Source organism: Strongylocentrotus purpuratus, unplaced genomic scaffold (assembly GCF_000002235.5).
Source record: "Strongylocentrotus purpuratus isolate Spur 01 unplaced genomic scaffold, Spur_5.0 spur5_scaffold_17, whole genome shotgun sequence".
Classification (NCBI taxonomy): Eukaryota; Metazoa; Echinodermata; class Echinoidea; order Camarodonta; family Strongylocentrotidae; genus Strongylocentrotus; species Strongylocentrotus purpuratus.
Genome location: NW_022145602.1, coordinates 20,493,527 through 20,515,705, shown reverse-complemented (window position 1 = coordinate 20,515,705; position 22,179 = coordinate 20,493,527). Strand labels below are relative to the sequence as shown.

At 36.0% G+C, this 22,179-nt stretch overlaps 1 protein-coding gene across 2 annotated transcripts in view; it reads left to right on the top strand.

Moving 5' to 3' along the window:
- Positions 1–9,378: 9,378 nt before the first annotated feature.
- The window catches only part of LOC585529 (sushi, von Willebrand factor type A, EGF and pentraxin domain-containing protein 1), a 48,324-nt gene continuing 35,523 nt past the window's right edge, over positions 9,379–22,179 (top strand). The window contains exons 1-2 of one of the 2 annotated variants that reach the window (XM_030987891.1): positions 9,379–9,527; positions 12,573–12,752. In XM_030987891.1, the coding sequence (XP_030843751.1) occupies positions 9,467–9,527; positions 12,573–12,752 (241 nt within the window). In that variant the 5' untranslated portion in view covers positions 9,379–9,466. The remainder of the gene's footprint in view (positions 9,528–12,572; positions 12,753–22,179) is intronic. The other variant, XM_030987890.1, reaches the window with a different exon arrangement.

Here is a 22,179-nt window from a genome sequence, read left to right as displayed (position 1 = left end):
GTGATGTCACGTTTCCATCGGCTGTTTAGACAATCATCCAAATTGACGACAATTTTAGGTGTTCTCAATGCCCATGAAAAATATAATATGTATCTGGAAATATTTATCTGGTCAAAGCCGTTAATAATGTGCAAAGTTTTATACACGAAATGTGATATGATACGATTCATTGTTATTTAATATCTTGCCCTTTCCCCCACAAAGTAGTAGCTAATTTGGACAGATCGTATATTATTATTTTTTTTGTATTGAGTGATTTTATTGATCATAACAAAATATTTTAAACGATTTTATTTTCCTTTTTCATAAATGTAAGTGGAACATACTATATAAATAATTGGTAATCAACTGGTACATACTCTTTTGTGAACATAGTAAACAAATTGTTTCTCTTATGTCTAAGTGCTACATGGGACATTACAAATTAAATTTGCATACAAAAACAATCACAGGGCATTCCACTTTAAAAAACAAAAACTGAACTCGGGCGAGGTTTTATAAAGTACAGACAATTCAAACAGACGGAAAAGACACTAACGAAAACAACAACGATAACAAGGAAAACCATTAAACAAGAAATAAATAAGAAGACAAAAACAAAACAAAACAAGACAAATTAAAGTAGATATTCATTGATTTTAAAAACTAACTTTATTTTCATTATTGCAAAGTTGAAAATTTGATTCGACAAGGTAATCAAAATTCAATGCTTGGAAACATTCGAAGTTATGATTATTATAAATTACAACACGCTTAAATTCAGCCCCGGCATAGCACCTGAAGAGCTCTCCGAACGCTGCTGAGATGTGTGAGATCACAGGATGAACATGATTAGTAAGCACTTGTAAGCAAACGATGTCCCATGACATCTCACACATTTTCAGTGCCTGTTTTTTATCTTCTCATGGGTTCTTTCTCTTACTTCACTACCGTCAGGCTAAATGTACAGTGCGTCCCAGAAAAAACGAAACCGAGAAGTATCGATGTTCTATCATAACTTAATCACAACTATAATTAATGAATGATACATATTTGGAAAGCTTAGAGTCTCTTCTTTCATTTGATGCTACTCAGATGATGCATATTTCATGCATGAGTGATTAAAAGCAATTTGAAGGAAGGAAACCAAAAAGACATTTGGCGGGCGGTATCTGAATTTCGAAGAACAATTCACATTTCTAGAAAGTTGAGTTTTGCTTGCATTTCCATAATTTTATTAAACGAATTCGTTTTCACTGGCCGCCTGCCGTATCAATAAACGAAATCAACAAAAGACTTAACTCCGTTACGTTGACAATCAGCCGTAGACGAGAGTCTTCATGCATGGCTGATTGTCAACGAAACGGAGTTAAGTCTTTTGTCAAATCTGCTTTTTGCTACGGCAGGCACCCAGTTAAAACGAATTCGTTTGTTAAAATTATGAAAATGTAAGGGCTACTTTAAACAAACAGAACTTTGTTATTCCTGGCTCATTTTTCTTGATTGAGGTATCATATGAAAGAGCAGAAAATGGACTTTCTAGAAATATGAATGTTTCTTTGAAATTCAGATACCGCCCGCCAAATTAATTTTTGGTTTCCTTCCTTCAAATTGCTTTTAATCACTCATGCGTGAAATATGCATCACGTGAGTAGCATCAAATGAAAGAGGAGACTCTAAGCTTTCGTTTTTTCTGGGACGCACTGTATAATATATTGCCGTATTTTTTCGTGTTTTTCGTAACTCAAGAATGAAAAGTGAATTTGTTTAATTAGGGCCTTTGTTGAATACCTCTAGATGTAAACATTAATTATGTCACATTTTCCAGAATCATAAATTGGGACAAATCAAATTGTCACATTCTTAAACAAATTATAAGTACGGGAGCCAGCAGGGGTTAACCTAGCTGTAAAGGTAACCAATTTTCATATTTATAACATGATTCCCTATCTATTACAATAAGGAATGGGGCGTCTGGCATATCCTAGCGGGTGGGTGTGGCAATGGGGGTCCTAAAAAAGGGGTCCCCAAAAATGAGCTGGATCAGCTGGAAAGGTAAACCTATGAAGCGTATGCGGACATTTTCGGCATAGTCCACTGTTATATAAATGACCATTGCCAGACATTTTAAGTGGTGGGGCGTAGCCGGCAGACGACCCCAATCGAGGCCCCCATAACGAGCTAGATCAGCTGGAAAGGTCACCTCATGTAAGCAACAGGAAAATGTCTGGTATCGTGTACTGGTACATGAATGTCCATTGCCAGACATTTTAAGTGGTGGGGTGTACCCGGCAGACGCCCCCAAAAGCCCCGACCCCCATACTTTAGCTAGATCAGCTGGAGACCTGAAGCATATTGGAAAATATAGTATCAGGTCGTTTACTTTACTGTAACAGTGTTATATGAATGAAATTTGTCATAATACATATTAGAAAAGCTACTTGCATTGGTGGCATTTCACCAACAGGCACTCATAAAGAAGCAGTCGATCGCAAAATAGCAGCGATGTCTTCCGATGTCATCTACAATGTTACGCGGGGGACTGTAAAGCCATTCCAGGGGGGCTCAACTTTCAGGGGAAGTGGCGTAATGAGCAAAAAACGTTTAGGGGAGCAGAAGAAAAATCTGCATCACCACCAGTCCACCACTTTTACATGTTACATGCAGGCACCGCGGAACGTTTTTCAACATAATAACATAATAACGTGCAGAATCGGGCAGCCAAATCTGGTATAATCTTAAAGCTTCGACATCACAAAAAATGTTGGTAATAAAATTTAAGCGAAAATCCCTGGAAATCCAAACATTTCCTCTGGATTTATAAAAAATAAATCCCCAAACATGAGTTTTGGCGCACTTTGGTTCCTCCCTGGCCCACTGTGCGCCGCTCGCAGACTTTTTTCGTTCGAGTCTTGCGCATCTTTTAATACAATGTTTTTAAAAATTGAACGTACAGTTACAAAGTTACGTGACATTTTGTCGTTGCAAGTTTGCCCGAAAATCGCTCATTTTCGTGATTTGTGTACAAAACATATGGAAATGTCATTTTTCCTAAAAAGAGATAAAACATTAGTTTTGGGATCTTTAGAGTAAGTTTCGGTGTTTGTTTTGGTAGTAAAAAAAGTTGAGTTGTAGTTAAAAATGAAACAAAACAATAAAATACATAAGTTGAATAAAACAATGAAATATATAAGAAATTATCAAAACAAGAGATAAAATAAGGAATAACCTGCAGTGGCGGATCCAGGGGGGGGGCACAGGGGGCACGTGCTCCCCCCCCCCGGTCCCCCAAAAGTGTTGAAATCAGCCCCAAATTCCCAAAAAAATTACTGGCAAACAGGGACGTGCCCCCCGGCCCCCCCAAAAAAAATTATTGCTCTTACCCCCCTCCCCCCGCTTATTCAGCGGCTGGCTGAGTCGTGTGCTTCCCGTGTGCCCCCCCCCCGGGAAGAATTCTTGTAACCGCCCCTGACCTAGCTCTTCCAAATTTGGTGTATTATTTTTTCAAATGGTCTAACGTATACATGTAGTGATAAAGAATGCTAAAAATACAAAGAATACATGATTTATGGGTAAAAAGGTGAGTTTTATGACCTTATTTGCATAAATTATCATAAATATGCAAAAGAATGAATTTCATGATAGGGGTAGAATTAATGAGCTATAGTTCTAGATGAGTTGGCAAAAACAAATCTACTAAAAATGGGTGGGGTTCAGGAGTGCAGAGATATTTTCTTAATTACTAGATTGTGTATTGCTTATTTCTTGGTGCATTTGGGTTTAGCTAAAATGTGTAGAAGGATCATGGGTGCTTGTGCAAGGGATGGTGGTGGGGTGTGTGTGTGGGTGGGGGTGGGGGTGGGGTGTGTGTGTGGGTGGGGGGGGGGGGGGGTGGGGGTGGGTGATTGCAATATGCAGGGTATTACACTCAAATCCAAATAAGTGGTTGCAAGCTGGTTGGTTGGGGCATATTCCCCCCCCCCATCACCCCCATCACCACCACTATGGCGTTGATGAGCATTCTTTCAGGCTACCTTCAATTTGATGAAGCTATAAAATATTGGGGATCAAGGGCTTTGGGGGCATCTGCCCGCTACACCCCACCGCTTAAAATGTCTGACAATAGTCATTAATGTAACAAAAGACTATGGCCAACTTTCTCCAACTTTCTCCAACTGTTTCAAATGTTACCTTTCTAGCTAATATAGCCCAATTAAGGGGTCGGGTGTTTTTGGAGGAGTCTGTCAGATACACACTACCACTTAAAATGTTTGGCGATGGTCATTCATGTAATAGTAGACTTTGGCCAACATATTCTCTAACTGGCTTCATGTATGATGCACTTCTCATTTTTGGATTTCAGATATTCATTCATGTTGAGGAGCATGCTGCGGGTAGCTTGCAGGGCTCCCTTGTGCAGCAGGCACTCCGTAATTCGACTAACCTGTTTTTTCAAGAAACCATATTAAATGAATAAATAAAAGATTAAATAAATAAAATTAAAATCTTCAAGTAAGGCAGTGTATAGTCCAGCATGAGAGCTTTAGCTGTGCATAGCTTTCTACATAAGTGGTATATAGTCCAGTCAATATAGTGCTTGGCCCACCACTAATTGCCAATGAATGCACTGCATTGCATTTCAGTAAGGTCCCCCTAAACACCGTATTAAAAGTCTCAAGAAATCCCACTATGGGATATTTGTGAGAAAATATATTATATCAAATAGCTGTTGTCACACAAAAAAGGAATAGATAACATCACGATAATGCCATGAAACTGCATCTCGATGCTCGATTTAAATAATTCAGGTATTGAAACCAACTTTCCCGGGGTCATTTAACATGATAAGCACACTGTCACAATGGCATTTCATATAAAATTTGCATAATTTCCATATTTTGCACATTAGCATCAAATATAAAGGAAAATTGAGGGTAAATTATATTTTCCTCAAGGATATTGTATGTATGTAGGTATAAAGCAAAACAATCTAACTGTATTTAAAAGGAATTTGTAGCTTTGCAAAATGTGAGTAAATCCGTTCGAAAGGGACCGAATGGTGTAAGATAATATTGCTTTGAGTATAATTAATAACATCAATAAATGAGGTTCTGGAAGGAACATTTTGACCGAACTTACTGCAGATCATCCAATATGGTTGGGGTTACTATATACATGATGAGTATATTTCAGATTATTAGCATCTGCCATAGGGGAAGATTAAGGGAAATACTTTCCTCATAAAACATATAATATTTTTCATGGGCATTGAGAACACCTAAAATTTTCGTCAATTCTGACAACCGATGAAAATATGACATCACTCCCTATATCTGAAAGTTTGGAAGCAGCAAGACCAGACCCAAAAATCTAAACCGATCAATATTGCGAATGGGGAGCTAAGTGTGAAAAACTGGAGGTTTGTTTTGTGAATAGTTGAAAGGTCAGCGTGGTTAAAGAGCAAGGAGATAAACTATTTGCCCCACAGATGTTCTTTTGTCTCTAATTTGTTTCCCCGTATATTTTTGCTTCATATCGATTACTAGTATTTGTTGTGTTCTGTTGACGTAATTGCTCTACTTGATCTGAAAAACATCTTGTGTTTTTGCAGGTAAGGTGAAGGGCGGCGTAACCATACACACCACCCCTCCCCATCCAAATGTATTAGTTAAAAAATAAGAATTAGAAAAACTCTGAATTCAGATATTATGGTACTGCGTAAAAATGAATTTATGGACTTGTGTCATAGAGCTTGATAGTCAAATGTTGATGCATCGCTATATCAGCGATGTGTAAAACACGGTAGCATTTTCAACTCTCAAAAACGCTATTTTTAACGCATTTTACCCAAGGAAAAAGACTCACGAAGGAAGCATTAGCTGCAACCAAGTAATAAGGATTCTTTCATGGTTTTGAACAAGGCAAAACGCTATTCTGAACAACTGTCTTTTATAATTTCAAATTTCTTTCGAATGTTAAAAGCACTATTTTCCCACTTTCCTCCTCTATTCGGGGGAGCAATGTGGACAACGTCCTGATGAAACTTTGATACTAGGAAGCTCCGTAAGGGTATGAATAATTTAGTTGACAAAGGGACAAATAAATAGTTAATAAAGGTAGTTTTGTCTTGTAATGTTTGTTAAATAAGATTGCTGCTTACAACTGAAAGACTTGAGTTGTGTATTATCACTGAATCATGATTGAAACCTACAGAAAATCTTACCGCTCTTCATAAAGCTAGCCTAGACAACAATCACCGTTTTAGCCTTATTAATTTGTTAGTTAAAAAAAAACTAAAAACATATCTAAATATTAAAATATATACCAGGCATTTCAAGGGTAATTCGTACAAAGTATGAAGACTAAAAGGGACCATTATAAAAGCCTCTTGAGGCTTGACAAGGTTGACGGTTCCAAGAATTGGCAGGTAATAACACCATTATTTCGGCGGAGCAGAAAAGTAAGTTTAAAAAACACATGTTGGGAGTATTACGTTAGTCTGTAAATAAAACTGCTAATAATGATAATAATTGATAATTAGTTCAATTTAGATAGCGTAGCTACTATACAAATATACTCTACTATGTTGTGATGAAAACAGAACTCTTTACAGTGGTACTTTACAGACATACAATAAAATGATAACAATCTATTGATAAAATCATGTTCTAATGTCTTGATGAATCTTTTAATTTGCAATGTTTTGCATGCCTGCCCTTCTATCTGTCAATACCAAATCCAATCGAGGAATTTGTAGAGCGCCAACATCTGGTTGCCTAATAAAACGCGCCAATGAAACTGAAAAAACTACTGAATATCTGGTCATGATTCACCTTAAAAAGACGAGTAGTGAATATTAGGTGTAAACATGGCGTATTTATGTAGGTATAGGTATGTCTTTAGCTAGGCTTTCAAATTGGATAGCAAGGTCACAAGAGCGATGATACCGAAGAAGACTGTTCGACAACTTTGGTGCAGAAGACAGTGAATGATATATATCCCATATATATTGAATATGGGAATAAACAATCAAATAAAACCAATGAAGTCAAATTTGTAAAAACCTATATTGCAATTAAACTTGTCACATATAAATATATATTCCAAGATTCAGTTTACATGATTAAACCTAAAAGTGCAACACACCTGCATTGCTCCATTCATAATCACATTTCGTCTGTTGGTAGCAACCATCCATATTAGTCTATTTTGACTCGATTTAATTTGACTTGCTTTGATTACTTTGTTACATAGACGTTGCTATCTTCGCACATGAACTACACGATTATTACATGCTATATTCATTTTAAAGGGATCCGGTAACTTTGTCTCAGATTCTGAAGCAAAATCCTGGATTAAGCTCATGCTGCAATGATAATTATAAACCTTTAGGTCAGTCAGGAACCCTATAACTTTTATAAGCCGATCGCCTGTCTGATTATCAAGATATTTATGATTGGAATTACACATTTTGAAAACTGTTTGCCAAACGGTTTTCATAACACTACAATCAATTGGGGAAAACGAGTATGGTAAAACCGGTAACTCAAAGATTTTTACACCATATCGCAGACACTGATAACACGTAGGGCCGTACATCATAGATTTAACATTGTTAAACGATGCCTTTAATGTAATGGGTGATAATGAGAAAATGTTTGTAGTGATGAAGAGGAGTGAGTGTAATATAAAAAAAGAGAGAAAGAGAAGAAGAGAGAGAGACAGGGAGAGATGATGATAATAATATTAGTAATAATAATGATACAAAATAATAAAAATGATGATAATAGTAGTAGTTATGATAATAATGAAAATGATAATATGATAATAATAATAAAAATAATAATAATAATAGTATTAATAATACTAATGATGGTGATAACAATGATAGATACTTGTAACTACGTTTATATTGCTTATTCAATTGAATTATCCATCACAAGGGAAGCGCGAGGTGCCTACAAGTAAAGCCCAGCATTCAATGAATAATTCCAATCGAATACACCTGGGAAGAGAGTGGCAAAAGTAATTAATGATGATATTAGAGATAGAGATGAAAGAAGCATTGGTAGAAAAACCATTGAATATCGCTTGTTACAAGGCCTAGATTAGTTCATGTACAATCATGGAAGTTACATGACATGAGGGGAGTACGGGAAAGGTGTAAACAGCTTCTATGAATCCCAGTTTAGTAACATAATAGGTCTATTTGTATAGCGCAGCAACTATTATGAACTCTACTGCGCTATTACCCCGGCTGTAGCTGAGCTGCCATAATAAGGCGCTAAAGTATTCAAGCAATTTCTTCCTACCGGATACCCATTACTTCACCTGGGTGGAGAGTGGCAATACAGATTAATGTCTCGCCAAAGTACATTAGTGCCGCAGTGGGACTCGAACCGCGAACCATGTGAGCCCTAGTACGGAAGCAAATGGTCCTCAAGAAAAGACAGTCATAGGCAGTGTCATAAGCTACACGAGGGTATAGAGGCACACGCCCCATTCCACAGGCGTCGCTTGAGGACAGGGGGGGGGGGAGGGGTAACAGTCACCCATTTTTCGAAGTACCCCGGCCAAAGTTTCCCTCTTCACCACGGAGGACGGCCCTTTCCCTCTTAATTACTGCCCATTTCACTAAGTAATAATTTACTATTTCTCCACTTTATTAGTGCCCCCTTCCTCTTCTAATAAGTGCCCCTTTTCACATGTGCCCCTAATTTAAAGTGAATGAGACCAAATATGTTGTTTTCCAAAGCTCGCTCGCCCTACGGAAGCTAGCATTTAATTCATGTAATTATGTATCCTTAAAGGTATTAGCCGTTCCCCAACAGGAATATCTATTGTCTCTACACTAATCTGTCAAATATCGTTAAATGTTTGGACTCCTTCTACACCCTTCCTATAATCATCTACCTTGTTAACATTATTTTCATACACCAATTAAATAAGACTTGTCCCCATCTCCTTGATATCTGGGCCCCATCACTGTCTAGACACCACCAGGCCACTGGTCATAATTATATGCAAAATAATTTCAGATCAATTTCACTTGAGAAGTTTTGGATAGACCGGAGTTTTGAAAGTTGATTACATTTTCCTAATTTTCACGAATACATGGTGAAGGTGACGTCAGTGACTTTACCCCAGGGATGTGACCTCGAGACTCGAGAACTCCGGATCTTACCATAAAAGAATTGTTGTGCATTGACACTCGATTGTATGACCATCTGATGCCCCGTTACTTCCTGACAGCTGGTGATGTTAGTGTTAATACGCCAGCGTCCCAGTCCATCTGCGCATGCGCTGATGAGTGGCAGTGCGGCTTAGCGAACCAATGAAAAGACAGCATCACACTACAACGGAGGATTGATATGTCACGATCACTAACCTGTTTCTTCATTCAGGCTAGTTAACTCCAGTCGAAGACAACTTGTTTTTCTGTTCCTCTCATCTGGTTTTAGACTGAGTCAGATTTGCCGATTTCAGTATGCGTTGGTTCCTTTTACTAGGCCTCGTGTGCGTGGCCAAAGCCAACTTGATTGTTCCAGGCAAGTATCCACATCATTATTAATGATAGCTTCTATCAATTTCCTATAAATTGTTATTTCAATGTATTCTTATTTAACCAGTGTAACGTTTTAAAAACAGTTAAATAAATTTTGCAACAACTGAAATGTAATCTACAATACAATGTTGATTTGAAGGGCGTTGAAGGGATTTTCACTGTAAAAAGTCCATAATGTTGTAAAATCATAATTGAAAACTTTCCTAAGAGTATGGTGAAAAATATTCATTATTAGAAAAATAACAGTCATTTTTCTTTTCAAATTAGAATTTTGCAACTGACGGTGTTTGATTCACTCCATCTATTGTTAACGAAATTGAGGCTTCAATTTTCACTCATAGAGAGAAAACCACATAAGCCTATTTTTGGGGTCTGAGATTTCGCACATACTTTCAATTATTCTTCTTGCTACTACAAATACATTTTCAAGATAATTTTATGAAGGTTTGCTAATCCATGATAAAGGCTTTAACCAAGTTAACTGGCGATGATGTAATGTATAATGAAATGATGGTGAAGATTGGATGCCGTGGGTGGACTATAAAAAATATACATTCGAATTAAATCATCTTTGAATTTAACTCAGATATGTCGCATAGATTCCTATAGTTTTACTATGATAATACCACAGACGGGTTTAGGGGCCGTTTCCACCCCTTCCTTTTTATCCCTTTTTAATATATATATATATATTATAGATAAAGCTTACTAGGACTCAAATTTATGAGCGGAAAAGGAAGTATATATATATATTGGATATATATATATATATATATATCATTGTAGTAATGGACTCCGTATCACTTTCTATTCATTTCCCCGTTCTTTATTTTCCCCCTAATATCTTGGCTTTCTCCCTCTCTCTCTCTGTCGTATTATCTCCACGCTCTCTCTTTATGTTTTCTTCTCACTTTACTGACTTGTTTATTTATGTCCTCTCCCTTGAGCTTCCGTTCTCCGTCTTCCTTTGGTTTCTTAATGACGTATCATTACACCATACTTCTTTCCTACGAGTCGTTTTTTACTTCCTGCCTTGTTATTTCTTTGAGACGTAATCATTCCTGTCCTTTCTCTCTTTGATCATTTTATGGGGATAGGGTGCTCATATTTTGACGCGTAACAATTTTGAAAGTCAAATCAAGTCATTATTATTTTGACGAAGCCCCAATTGGAAAACAAATTTCCCTTTACGGAGGATCATCAATAGTGTGTTTATATACAGTGCGTCCCAGAAAGAACGAAACCGAGAAGTATCGATGTTTTATCATAAATTAATCACATCCATAATTAATGATTGATACATATATCGAAAGCTTCGAGTCTCCTCTTTCAGCTGATGCTACTCACGTAATGCATATTCCACGCATGAGTGATTAAAAGCAATTTGAAGGAAGGAAACCAAAAAGTAATTTGGCGGGCGGTATCTGAATTTCAAAGAAAAATTCATATTTCTAGTAAGTTCATTTTCTACTCTTTCATATGATACCTCAATCAAGAAAAATGAGCCAGGAATAACAAAGTTCTGTTTGTTTAAAGTAGCCCTTACATTTTCATAATTTTAACAAACGAATTCGTTTTCACTAGGTGCCTGCCGTAGCAAAAAGCAGATTTGACAAAAGACTTAACTCCGTTTCGTTGACAATCAGCCATGCATGAAGACTCTCGTCTACGGCTGATTGTCAACGAAATGGAGTAAAGTCTTTTGTAAATTTCGTTTATTGATATGGCAGGCAGCCAGTGAAAACGAATTCGTTTAATCAAATTATGGAAATGCAAGCACTACTTTAAACAAACAGAACTTTGTCATTCCTCGCTCATTTTTCCTGATTGAGGTGTCATACGAAAGGGCAAAAACTCAACTTTCTAGAAATGTGAACTTTTCTTCGAAATTGAGATACCGCCCGCCAAATGTCTTTTTGGTTTCTTTCCTTCAAATTGCTTTTAATCACTCATGCGTGAAATATGCATCACGTGAGTAGCATCAACTGAAAGAGGAGACTCTAAGCTTTCCAGATATGTATCATTTATTAATTATAGTTGTGATTAAGTTATGATAGAACATCGATACTTCTCGGTTTCGTTTTTTCTGGGACGCACTGTATATATATATATAAACCATCCTCAAGCAGCTATTGTAATGATGTCCCCTAAAATCCTCCTAAGTTTCACTACAAAGTTATGTATGTTTTTGTCAGACGTACCATTTATACCTGTCACTTCTACATTTCACGACAAATGTTTCCATTGAAGGCATTCTAGCTCTCACATGGTAAAAGTACCTCTGACATAGTAGATTGATATTTATTTGTAAAGTGCAATAAATACACTGTTGGTCATAATGGTGGAATAATTATTTTTACCCCAATTTATTGAATGATTTATTCCGAATAGATCTAGATAATAGTTTACATTGTCAGATTTTATTGAATGACAATTGGTGAGTGTTTGTTTTGCGTGACTGCTAAAGCATGTGTGTGCTACTATGCTAATCAACTAGGGGACCTACGTCCTTAAGTTATAACTGACAGTAATGGGGATTAATGCCTCCAACCAGGGGGTACTATCCCTCCCCCTAACATCCTAATAACAAACCAACGCTATGATCTGGTCATAGTGTTGTAAGATGTATTGAAACAAACGTAGACGCCGCCCATCATAGGAAGGTAGACAGATACAAACCAGACCTGTCGTAAAAAATTATACAAACCTGCTATCTGCCTATTTTAAGAAATGTATCTGGTAGAATTGCAACTTTTCACTTTCATGGTTATGTCACTACTTTGTTTGTTTTTCCCTCTTTTGTTCTTTTTTCTAATTATTCATACTATGTTTAAAAGCATTCTGGCAGATATATCACTTGGCATCTTTGGTTGAACTTTGACCTGAAGAGAGTCTTACAACGCTGCCGTAAGAATCTGGAAGCTTTTTTCGTGACTACTTCTCTTACGATTTTATTCCCCTACTTGTAGAATATCGTGGTTTTACAATGTGAAGTGATTTTAAAGTCAATTATCATTATTTCTTCTAGCTTGCGAGGATCCAGGAGAAATCGACAATGGCAACAAGCAAGGAACCAGCTTCTTTATAGGCGACAAAGTGACGTACAGTTGTAATGCAAACTACCGGATGGACGGCAAAGCTGAATTGACCTGTTCCGAAGTCGCTAAATTGACATTCGAATTCCAACCAAAAAAGCCGTCATGCGAACGTAATATATCTTCCTCATTATCAAATTACAATTCAATTTGTTTACAAATGGTAAAAAAGCACCCATTTACCAAATAGTTGATTCTTTTTTAACCATCATGATTTAACGTGAACACCCATGTACTATTGTATCTATATTCTGTAATATTTAGACGGTATATAAAGATCAAAGACCCACTTGTAATAGAAATATACACCGTCATAAGTGGCCAACCTATGGTATTATTTCCCAATAAAATAATAGGAGGAAATAAATGCACTTTTGATCATTGATAAACTAATAAAATTTATACTCGTATCGAACTGACTTAAAAACGTAAACAGTTTTTCACACGCTAAACCCTCATAAACCATTATAATTCCAATCACCAAATAATCATACAATTTATTTTCATCAATTTCATCAACAACTTTGTCGAAACTATAAAGTAATATATGAATTTGTTGAAGGTATAGTGTATCCCTTTTGCAGCCAACATCAAATTATGTAGAACTTTGCAGGAATTATGATTTTTTTCACGAATGTCCTATTTGTGAAATTTAAACGTTAGCAGTGTCCTAATATTCAGATTATGCAAGGAAACCTGTTTACTTTCTAGACTTCACTGTCCGACACTATTGAGTGACTGACTGACTCCTTTTGTTCTTTAGTAATAACATACATAACATGGGCTGTAAAGGATACATGAGCATTATTTTGTCCACATCAATTACCCACTTCTTGTAATGGCCAAAGTTAAGCTGATTAAATCTTTGCATAGCACAATACGTACGTCCATTCGGTACAAGGGTCTGATAATCAGACTATTTGATTAAACGACTGCAGTCGCTATTTTTTTCTCGACAACTAACGGTCGTTATTTTCACACAAAAAGACATTTTCGAGCCCTTCTGTTTTGAGGGAAGTTCTGAATTAGTATTATCTTTCAAATGTCATTGGAATTTAACCTTAATCATTTTTTTGGCCTGCAAATGGGACATAGTACCATTACCTATTAAAGAAAGCGATACAATTCACTTCATATGAATTTGCGTACAGTAATTAACAACTAAATTATTCATTCTCTTATACCAAGATTTATAATCGAAGAAGTATGTACAAATTAATTTGTTTTTCTCAATTTATGTTTCTTGAGAATGTGACGTACTAAGCTTACATCCAGTAGTATTCAACAAAGGCCCTAATTTAACCAAATTTACAAGGGATATGAATGTACTCTCACGCGCCAAGTGTCCAGAAGGTTTGTAATGTAACATCAATAGCCAACTACTCTTATAGAAAGCAGAAAAAAAGAGAAGCAGAATAGCGAAATTAACAAAGTTTATGATGTCTCTGTACACGACAAACAGGAGAGTTGTCCGTGCATTTGCCATTCTTTTTTTCTTTAATTTTTTTTTGCGCGCATTCAAATGAACTTATTACAAGAGATAAAAAGGGCTTATTTTGAACAAAATTTAAGGAAAAGACGTTTTGTACGTCTGTCATTTATATCATGTGAAAGACTAGGAGAATTTTGAAATGTTAAAATTCCCCGGCAAATTATAATGCACACAATTTTCCCTTTTGATTTTTTTTTTAAATATCAGAGATCGGTTTTGGGAAGGGTCTGAGATTTTAATCTACAAATCGTGATTATAATGCACACAATTTCTAAACATTAATAGATAAACACATCTTATGCATGTATATGAGGATGGGGGGGGGGGGGTTGGGTGCACAAACAAATAAATAATGGAGTTATTATGCCCTCGGAAATGATACAATGCTCAGATATCATTTTGCAAGATATAAAAAGGATAAATCCTGGTGAGATTCGAGAACGTTTTGTATTTGAGTCCATGTAGGGTATAATGCCCTAAAACTGTGTGTCTTAAAAAGGTGCCAAACAGTGAGGGTAGATGTTTGCCTCCATCAAGAGGGGGGGGGGGGGGGGTTAAATAATGTTTGTCCCTTCACAATACCAACGGGCCCCATAGGAAGACAATAGAAAAACTAGACTTTAATTCGTCACTTAGACGAATTAGGTGATACGTATGATAATGGTTTACATAACGAATAATGCATTACACGATATATTATTTTGTAAAATGCTTCTCCCATTTATATGCTTCTCCCATTATGATCTATTCATATGTCAAGATTAAATTGTGTCTCCTTGATCATCATGGATCTAGGGAAGATAGATTGAAACAATATATGACCTTTGACCCTGTGCAGTAACCAGTTACACATTTGACTCTAATTTACATCATGAAGAACACCTTTTGACGATTTTATCTTATTCAAAGAAATGAAAATGTAATTGATAAATGATTATCATCATTATGATAATGATGATCATGATGATAATGATCATGATCATGAGCGCGATCATGACATCTTATTGAAAAAATGAGGGTTGATTTAGATAGCATATAGTCTCAGCTACAACTTACTCAAAAGTCAACAAAATCCAAGCAGAAATAACGGCGATATTGCTCGCAAAAGACAGGAATGTAGACTCCAGATTTGAGAAAAAGTCATCTCCCATAGAGATTACACGCAAAAAGTAATGGATTAAGTGAAAATAGGGTAATAATAAAGTAAAAAGGGTTGTTTGTGACATTATTTGCGATTCTACGTGTTTTAATAATCAAAGGAGATGGTACAGTGAAGGTCAAAAGGAAAAAAAAGTGAAGAAAAAAATTGTTGGAGACACCCGGACTCGAACCAGGGATCTCGAGATTGGAAGTCAAGTGCGTTACCGATATACCAAAACATTTCCCATAGCGATTACACGTAAACGGGAAATGGAATTCTGAAATCCTACTTTGCAAGTGAAATATGAGCATGATCCCGGCATCTAATCGAAAAATAAAGGGCGCACTTGTGATAGCTCATTGTCTCAGCTACAACATATCCGAAGTTCAGCGAAAACGAAGCTAAAACAACAGAGATTTTGCTCGCGAAAGACAGGAGTGTAGAATCCAGTTTTGAGAAAAAGTCATGTCCCATAGAGAATACACGTAAAATGTGAAAAATTGACATGCCTTCTTTAATTGCAAAAATACGCCATGATGCCTTTGTCAAAATGGAAAATTGTGGATTATTTATTTGTAGAAAATTGTCTCAGGTAGAACATATCAAAATTTAAAAGAAAATCAATCAATATTTACAGAGATACAATCAATTTTCCAAAATTATGCTGACGTCATAATATGCAAATTGAAATTTTGAGTTTGGAGGCCATTATGATGACGTTATGAGTTAATTGAGGGTCAAATGAGACATGAAATCATATCTCCAACTTATAACCTATCTAAATATGAAAAAATATTGGGAGTTTCTATCTATTCTGAAGAGTTACAAAGAATTTTGTATAGACATGTTTTTGCTCATGTATTGTGGATAAAGATAACGCAGGTCCGCGCGCGCTGTCAACTTTGACGGACGCTCATTGCGTTATTAAAAGGTGAACAAGTTATCAAAATGCTTGGAAAGATGTACCAAATATGATGATAGAGAACATTCGGCGATTCTATGTTGCAAAATGCTAGTACGCGCAAAAAACGCGCGCGCATGCGCGTTTGCGTGATTTTTTGTCAAATGCTCCATATGGCCTGAAACGTATGCAAAAAAATTTGGGATGATTTGGAGCATTTTAATTTTTTTCGCGCGCGTAAACGCGCGTACGAACGCGCACGCGCGCGTTTGCGCACGTTTATTGATCTGAAATTGACCGGATGGATATTGATCTTCTTCCTGATAAATATGAATGAAAAATTCCTTTCCGTTTTGAAGATATGATCATAAGTTTATTTTCACAAAATGGCGCCTGGATGACGTCACGATAATTTTGAGTCTTTGAAAAGTCACGCAGTTCTAAGTTAGACTAAGATCTATCATCATGGCAAGTTTCATGATAATGGCTTTATTCAGTCTTGAGATATCCTGCGAACAAATTCGAGGAAGAATAATAATAAATAAACTAGACTTTAATTCGTCACTTTGACGAATTAGGTGATACGTGCTATTTTGTTATCATGAAAGTGTGCCGATGATGATCTAATGATAATGATCATAAATACGATAAAGACCATGATTAAGAGTGGTATAGCGCCCCCTTCAGGTATTCGATAGAGATTTGTAGAATCAGGATTTCAGAAAAAGTCGCCTAACACGCAAACTAAGAAAATTCTGACATGTCGCCTTTAATTGAAATTTTCACTATTATGATGTCATCGAAATGATAAATGATGTACGTCAATATTGTAGATAATTTATTAGCTACACCGTATCAAAATTTGGAAGAACATAGAATACAAATGAGCTAGATAGTGCTCAAAGATCAATGTCATGAAGATTTATGATTTGAACGAAATTCACCTTCCTTAGGCATAACACTCCAATTAAGAAAATTCTGAAATGTGGCCTTTAATTGAATTTTGTACTATGATGACGTCAATGAAATAAAAAGTAGTGTGTCTTTATCTTGAAGGCAATTGCCTCAACTACAAGATACCGCTATTTGAAAGAAAATCAGTCAATATTATGAGAAATACACTAAATTTTCCATAAATATAATGACGTCATAATATGCAATTTTGTATTTTGACTTCCAAGGCCATTATGATGACGTCAAGATGTATTTAATGGCCAAGTGAGCTATGAAATCATATCTCCGACTCATACTCTATCAAAATATGAAAAAAACTTGGCAGTCCTTATTCATCCCAATGGACTTTTTTATAGGCATGTTTTTGCCCATATATACTATGTAATACATGAGCTCGCGCGCACGGATATTATCTTGAACAGACGTTCATTCCGTTATTATTAGTGATAAAGAGATGAATATGGTATCAAAATGCCTGGAAAAATGTGCTCAACATGATGACAGAGAAAATTTGGCGATTATATGTTGCAAAATGCCAGAACGCGCAAAAAACGCGCGCGCATGTGCGTTTGAGTGATTTTTTGTCAAATGCTCCATATGGCTTGAAACGTATGCCAAAAAAATTAGGGATGATTTGGAGCATTTTTAATTTTTGCGCGCACGTAAACGCGCACACGAACGCGTACGCGCGAATTTGCGCACGTTTTTTTATCTGAAATTGACCGGAAGGATATTGATCTTATTCATGATAAATATGAATGAAAAATTAGTTTCCGTTATGAAGATATGATCATATGTTGATTTTCACAAAATGGCGCCTGGATGACATCACGATAATTTTGAGTCTTTGAAAAGTCATGCAGTTCTAAGTTAGAATAAGATCTATCATTTTTGAAAGTTTCATGACAACGGCTTTTGCCATTCTTGAGAAATCCTGCGAACAAAATTGAGGAAGAATAATAATAATTTCTTCTATACAGACACAAAATAAATACTAGACTTTAATTCGTCACTTAGACGAATTAGGTGATACGTATGATAATGGTTTACATAACGAATAATGCATTACACGATATATTATTTTGTAAAATGCTTCTCCCATTTATATGCTTCTCCCATTATGATCTATTCATATGTCAAGATTAAATTGTGTCTCCTTGATCATCATGGATCTAGGGAAGATAGATTGAAACAATATATGACCTTTGACCCGGTGCAGTAACCAGTTACACATTTGACTCTAATTTACATCATGAAGAACACCTTTTGACGATTTTATCTTATTCAAAGAAATGAAAATGTAATTGATAAATGATTATCATCATTATGATAATGATGATCATGATGATAATGATCCTGATCATGAGCGCGATCATGACATCTTATTGAAAAAATGAGGGTTGATTTAGATAGCATATAGTCTCAGCTACAACTTACTCAAAAGTCAACAAAATCCAAGCAGAAATAACGGCGATATTGCTCGCAAAAGACAGGAATGTAGACTCCAGATTTGAGAAAAAGTCATCTCCCATAGAGATTACACGCAAAAAGTAATGGATTAAGTGAAAATAGGGTAATAATAAAGTAAAAAGGGTTGTTTGTGACATTATTTGCGATTCTACGTGTTTTAATAATCAAAGGAGATGGTACAGTGAAGGTCAAAAGGAAAAAAAAGTGAAGAAAAAAATTGTTGGAGACACCCGGACTCGAACCAGGGATCTCGAGATTGGAAGTCAAGTGCGTTACCGATATACCAAAACATTTCCCATAGCGATTACACGTAAACGGGAAATGGAATTCTGAAATCCTACTTTGCAAGTGAAATATGAGCATGATCCCGGCATCTAATCGAAATATAAAGGGCGCACTTGTGATAGCTCATTGTCTCAGCTACAACATATCCGAAGTTCAGCGAAAACGAAGCTAAAACAACAGAGATTTTGCTCGCGAAAGACAGGAGTGTAGAATCCAGTTTTGAGAAAAAGTCATGTCCCATAGAGAATACACGTAAAATGTGAAAAATTGACATGCCTTCTTTAATTGCAAAAATACGCCATGATGCCTTTGTCAAAATGGAAAATTGTGGATTATTTATTTGTAGAAAATTGTTTCAGGTAGAACATATCAAAATTTAAAAGAAAATCAATCAATATTTACAGAGATACAATCAATTTTCCAAAATTATGCTGACGTCATAATATGCAAATTGAAATTTTGAGTTTGGAGGCCATTATGATGACGTTATGAGTTAATTGAGGGTCAAATGAGACATGAAATCATATCTCCAACTTATAACCTATCTAAATATGAAAAAATATTGGGAGTTTCTATCTATTCTGAAGAGTTACAAAGAATTTTGTATAGACATGTTTTTGCTCATGTATTGTGGATAAAGATAACGCAGGTCCGCGCGCGCTGTCAACTTTGACGGACGCTCATTGCGTTATTAAAAGGTGAACAAGTTATCAAAATGCTTGGAAAGATGTACCAAATATGATGATAGAGAACATTCGGCGATTCTATGTTGCAAAATGCTAGTACGCGCAAAAAACGCGCGCGCATGCGCGTTTGCGTGATTTTTTGTCAAATGCTCCATATGGCCTGAAACGTATGCAAAAAAAATTTGGGATGATTTGGAGCATTTTAATTTTTTTCGCGCGCGTAAACGCGCGTACGAACGCGCACGCGCGCATTTGCGCACGTTTATTGATCTGAAATTGACCGGATGGATATTGATCTTCTTCCTGATAAATATGAATGAAAAATTCCTTTCCGTTATGAAGATATGATCATAAGTTTATTTTCACAAAATGGCGCCTGGATGACGTCACGATAATTTTGAGTCTTTGAAAAGTCACGCAGTTCTAAGTTAGACTAAGATCTATCATCATGGCAAGTTTCATGATAATGGCTTTATTCAGTCTTGAGATATCCTGCGAACAAATTCGAGGAAGAATAATAATAAATAAATAAATAAATAAATAAATAATAAAAATCTTGACGAAATCAAAAGGTGATACGTCTACGTACGTATCACCTAATAAATAAATAAATAAATAATAAAAATCTTGACGAAATCAAAAGGTGATACGTCTACGTACGTATCACCTAATAACTCTGAAATAATTTGTTCATGTATAATGAATAATAGCCTTTATTTTGCTCTTAAACGCAAAGTTTCAACATTAAAAACTCAACATTCACTCGTTTAATCGATACACTCCCTCACACATGAAAGCATCATTTTTAGGCTTACATTCGAGGAGCCTTCATTTGCCGAGGCCCTGAAAGTGTGAGGATTTTATCAAGGCCCTTTTATCAAGTGGAAGAGGCCAACTCGTTTCGCCTCCTTTCATGCACAAGGTTTTTACTGTTCTGCAATAGATTTTCTACATTTCGGAAAGCAATATCAATATATATATAGGGGGAGGTGGGATAAGTCCAAGGAGTTAGGGAGGAGGAAAGGAAGGGGGATTTTTTTGGGGGAAATTGTGATTTAATAAAACAAAACAAAACTCATGATTTCAATTCTGTATAATGATACCATGGGAAATATGAAACTCATTTAAAAAAAAGTATTCAGTCTTATCCTGAAGAAAAGAGCAATGCTTGTTCTAGTTTTTTAGATGTTATAACTGTGTAGTGCGATAATACTTTCCTATTATGTAATTGTGATATATTTTAGTTATTGTTCATTCTCATTGTACTGTGCTGTGTGTTTCCCATTCCTATTCATAGTACCATCGCGTTAATCGGATTATCTCAACATAAATTTGGCACGGGGGGATTTGTAGCTTGGCACTATGGGGATTAACCCTGTGGCATGATAAGTGTTAAAAATGAATTATGTTGTATTTATGTTGATTATATAATGATAAAAAAGCTTTGTTATAAGTATTTTGCAGTTTTGTATAAATTAGGACTATGGAGAAATATTTTGTTTCTATGTTGTGTACGATAAAAAATTGGAGTTTCAAGAAATAAAATCAATGAATACAAAAAGGTAAGTAAAGATAGATTTAGCAGAAGAGAGCGCTTTTGAAAATAAAGCTTGTTAATTCAGGCATGAAAACCATAGGGAAAATGTACAATCAAAAGTTTAATATATAAACAAAGTTTCAAAGCAATCCAAGTCTTAAAGAAAAAGTTATTAGGAAAACGGAATTTAGATGAGTGACCAGTCATTCATTTAAGCTTGTAAGGCAATGGGCTAAGATAAGGTTATAATATCCAATACAAACATCAGATAAAGGCAATATTTAATACAGATTATAATGATAAAGAAATTTGGCAGAAACAGGGCCTTATATCAGTAAGCCTGATAATTTATGTGTGAAATTCGTAGAATACATCGACAATCATTAGGAAAAGATATGAGCCAAGTTTCAGAACAATTCAAGCCTTGGTTCAAAAGTTATTGTTAAAAGGGGGGGGGGCGGTGGCGGCGGTCGTCCCAAAACGCCGGCCAAAAAAGAAAGAGAGAGAGAAAAAAATGAAGAGGACGTACGAAGAAAAAGGAGCAGACAAAGAAACATTTTTCAAAATTCAGACAAGGATTAAGAGTCGAGAACGGTACAACGAATCGTCTTCTCTGTTGCTCTAATAATTTAATGAAACGTCAAAGCTTCCGCGCCTCGCGCGGGAGGGGGAAAACTGAATTCAGACAAGGATTAAGAGACGAGAACGGGACAACAAATCTTCTTTCTCTAATAATTTAATGAAACGTCAAAGCTTCCGCGCTTCGCGAAGGAGGGGAGGGGGGAGCCCCCCTCCTTAGCTTCACCCCTTAAAATAAAATCATAGCCACGTGCCTGCCGTAATGCACATCTAGACATACATATCTATAAGCCTAAAAACAATTTGAAGGAGATTGATGACCAGGTCTGACGGGGCCAAAAAGCGAAGGCATATATTCGTATTTCATGCGTATGATACACGAGTGTTATCGCAGTTGGTTAAAGGAGACATGCAAACAGAATAGTTGGTTAACATTAAATGAAACCTAACCCCAATGCATAACTTTAGTTGTTCTGAGAGATTTATTGCATCCTT